General features: G+C 60.5%; 1 protein-coding gene across 1 annotated transcript; it reads right to left on the reverse strand.

Annotated features, from left to right (window-relative positions):
- Nucleotides 1–143: 143 nt before the first annotated feature.
- On the reverse strand, nucleotides 144–3,747 carry LOC113409048 (dnaJ homolog subfamily B member 3-like; the record flags this gene model as incomplete). Its single annotated transcript, XM_029914042.1, has 3 exons — nucleotides 3,303–3,747; nucleotides 858–1,048; nucleotides 144–214 (listed from the first exon to the last, which is right to left on the reverse strand). Coding segments are annotated over exons 1-3 (327 nt in total), but the record flags the coding sequence as incomplete, so codon positions are not given.
- Nucleotides 3,748–4,035: the final 288 nt, after the last annotated feature.

The raw sequence follows: 4,035 nt of genomic DNA on the forward strand, positions 1-4,035 counted from the left end.
GTCCATACAGAGCACAGCAGCTCCCCTCAACACCAACCTGGGGAACTGGCTGGGCAGGATCTGGGGGTCCCAGTGGATCACACACTGACTAGGAGTCCACACGGGACGCGGCCAGGGAAAGGCTGCTCACGCTGGGGTGTTACCGGGGGGTCATTGGCCCGCTCTGCTCGGCACTGGGGAGGCCTCAGCAGCAGGCTGCGGCCAGGTCTGGGGGCTGCGCATCAGGAAAGACATGAAGCAATCGGAGAGCAACACACCCGATCCAAGGTTTAGCACCTGCCCTGCGAGGGAGGGTTAAAACCTGGCGCGTTGTCTGGAGACGAGGCCTGAGAGCAGGCTCCAGAGGATGGGGATTAAGGGCCTGTCTACACTGCACACTAAGGCTGGGCTCTGACCCCGGCTCGAGCCCACGTTCCGTCCACACACGCGCCAGGCAGACAGCTCAGCAAGCACTCAGGCCCAGAGCTGGTCAGAGCCAGAGTCCCGCTGGGCGAGGGCCAAGCCCTGTCGCTTTGCAGTGTGGACGCAGCCCAAGCGCCAGCCCCGGGTGAGAAGGGCTGCAGAGCGGGGTCTGGCTGAGAGCCAGGTCCAGCCCTGGTTTGCAGTGCAGGGGGGGTGCTCGAGTCCCTTGCCCAGCCCCGGGGCTACGCTGCATGTGGACGCCCCAGTGCTGGGTTTGCTCCGCAGCGCGGGGGACTTGGGGCGAGAGCGGGAAAAGTTTTCGACCCCCCGGGAGCTACGTTCAGGAGCAGGCTTCCAGGGGCCGGTGAGCCTGTCCCTGGAGGCTTTAGCAACAGCCCGTCAGGGCTGGCCTAGGCCGCTTGGCCCTGCTGCGGTGCAGGGCTGAACTAAGCGACCCCTCGAGGGCCCTTCCAGCCCCACGGGTCCAGCGCCAGGTGTCAGGAAACGAAGGGGGAGGGGAGACGCCAGCCCCTTACTGTCCGACAGCACTTCGTAGGCCTCCGCGATCTCTTTGAACTTCCGCTCGGCGTGTTCCTTGTTCTCCGGGTTCTTATCCGGGTGCCATTTCAGCGCCGCCTTCCTGTACCTGCACAGTGTCGAGAGAGACAGGCAGTGACCCCCAGCTCTGCCGGCAGCAGGTGCCAGCCTCTCTCTCCCCCCCCACCTCCCGCGCCAGCCAACCCCGAGACCAATCGACGGGTGCGCAGCCACCCCGTGCCAGGTGTGACGTTATTGATATAATCTGGGACCATATAGATCATGATTGCAACCAAAGTCCTGTAGTGGCACCAAATCTGGTATAAAGGGGGTCAAATGAGGTGTCCAAGACAAGGTTCTGGTTTGCTGGTTAGGATTATGCTGTCTATATGTGTGTATCAGTTTTGTAGTTGAAGTTATGAATATTGGCTCTATACTGTCTGTATTGCAAACTTGTGCTGTGCTTCTGGGTGACATCCCAGACAAGCTGGTGTTAGCTCTGCCTAGCCTGCTTGATGGCCCATTACGGACCATCAGCTACAACTGACCCATTGAGAGAAGGCAAATACACCTTGTGACTGAGCAAAGTATGCAGGGACTGGCCCATGTGACTCCAGACTCCATTTTGCAGTAATTTTCCACAGTAAGAACAAAGATGTTCTTACACCTGGAAAAGACTATAAAAGGCTGATGCCTCATCTCCATCTTGTCTTCAGTCCTGCTTCTTACCTCTGGAGGGACTTTGCTACAAACTGAAGCTCTGAACAAAGGACTGATGACCCATCCCAGCTGGGGATGTTCCAGAGACTTGATTTGAACCTGCAGTTTATTCCATCACTGCTACAAGCCTGAACCAAGAACTTTGCCATCACTGTGTGTGTAATTGATTCCATTTAACCAATTCTAGCTCTCATCTCTATTTCTTTCTTTTTATGAATAAACCTTTAGATTTTAGATTCTAACGGATTGGCAACAGCGTGATTTGTGGGTAAGATCTGATTTGTATATTGACCTGGGTCTGGGGCTTGGTCCTTTGGGATCGGGAGAACCTTTTTGGTTTTACTGGGGTATTGGTTTTCATAACCATCTGTCCCCATAACGAGTGGCACTGGTGGTGATACTGGGAAACTGGAGTGTCTAAGGGAATTGCTTGTGTGACTTGTGGTTCGCCAGTGGGGTGAGATCAAAGTCCTCTTTGTCTGGCTGGTTTGGTTTGCCTTAGAGGTGGAAAAACCCCAGCCTAGGGCTGTAACTGCCCTGTTTGAGCAATTTGTCCTGAATTGGCACTCTCAGTTGGGTCCCGCCAGAACCAGCATTGTTACACCAGGTTCCCACCAGCGCCCGGGCACAGCCTCGGTTCCAGGGGCTTCCGTGGAGAGCTGCTCTTAGCTCCTGGGACACCACCTTTGCCCTGGGACAGCCCCCCACCATCTCACTCTGCACGCCCCCCCGAGCAGTGGCAGGACCTGTGATCACAGCACATGTTCCCCAGTCAGGGCCTCCGCCTGAGCCGCCACGCGCCAGGGCAAGACGCTGCCCCACACACTCCATACTCTCCCCCCCCCTCAAACCAGTGCCCACCGGGCCAGCCCACCTCAACCAGCACCCAGCAGCCGGGGCCCCCCTCCATACTCCCCCTTCCCCCCTCGAACTTGCACCCACCGGGACAGGCCCCCTCAACCAGCACCCGGGGCCCCCCTCCCTGCCCTCCCCCCCCCGAACGAGCGCCCACCAGCCCGGCTCCAAGTCACAACTCAGGAAGGAAGCAACAGCATTTCCTTCCCTGTCCCCGTCACCCACACAAGAGCCCCCCACGCCACCATTTGGTCAGACTGACAGGCTGGCTCCAGGCAGTGACAGCTGAGGGGTAACAGAGGCAAAACTCATTAGCTGATTAATCAGGTGTATTGTGGTAACACCTAGAGATCTTGCACGAGATCCACCGGTGGGGTCAAGCCCCTGCCCCGACCGCAGGGAGGGAGCAGTGTTAGGTCAGGCCCTGCCCAAGATCGGCGGGGGGGGGGGAGTGCACAGGCCTAGAGTGGGACAAGCCCTGCCCCCAAGCGTGAAGCAAACAGCCCACTGATGGCCTGTCGCCGCCATCGCCCAGCCGCGGAAGTGAGGCCTGAGGGGAAGGGATTTGACCAAGGTCTCAGCAGGTCAGTGGCAGAGCACGGCCAGATCCCAGGGCTCTCAAGCGCCAGCCCAGGGCCCTGCCCACTTGGCCCCGCTGCCCCTCGAGCGCTCATCCAGCCCCACTGTACCCTGAGCCGGTGCTGACTCTGACGCAGCACAGGGGGACCCGGGCCAGGCAGCAGCTGCTAGTGGAAAGCGTGGGCGACCCGGGATGGGGCAGGACTTACGCCTTCTTGATGTCGTCTGAGGAGGCGTTTCGGGGCACGCCCAGCACTTCGTAGTACTCCACCATGGCGCCTGTCTGTCCGGCAGGGGCCAGCGGTGCAGCTGGGGAGGAAGGGCAACGTTAGGCATATCTGGAGACGCCAAGGGGTGCGCTGCGAGCCCCCCGGGGCCGCGCTGGCATCAGGCAGAAACAGCCGCCCATCCCCACATCCCGAAGAGCAGCGACCGGGTCTGTCTGTCCCCTGCCAGAGGGGGCCAGCCCGGCAAACACAGCCGCAGAGACCGACTGGGGCCTGATTCCTGGCCAGCTCCAGAGGAGGACGTCCCACCCTCTTTGCACAGGGGCAGCTGCTGATGCAGATGGCAGATTCGGGACTGGGCCCCTGGGCCCCATCTGTCCTCAGTCCCTGCCTAGCTGCAGGTCCATTGGGCTGTCCCGCGCCGAGCAGTGTCTGAGCCAGGACGGGGTCCCCTCACTCGCCCCCTCACCTTCACACTGCCACCCCTCTGCGGCCTCAGCCTCTCTGCCCCCCGCCCCGGCAACAGGAATGCTAAGGGGTTATTTGTGGCACAAAGCTGGCGGGCCCCCACCCACGTCGGGCGCCGGCAGCTAGAGCTCCAGGGGCACTTGTCTCTGTCCCAGCCCGAGCGCAGGGACCGCACCAGCTGCAGATTCTTAAAGGGACCCTGCTTCTTGGCACCCCACAGGGTCCCACCCCTCCCTGAGCCACTGGG

This window comes from Terrapene carolina, unplaced genomic scaffold (assembly GCF_002925995.2).
Source record: "Terrapene carolina triunguis isolate 2854851 unplaced genomic scaffold, T_m_triunguis-2.0 Scaffold28729, whole genome shotgun sequence".
Lineage (NCBI taxonomy): Eukaryota > Metazoa > Chordata > Testudines > Emydidae > Terrapene > Terrapene triunguis.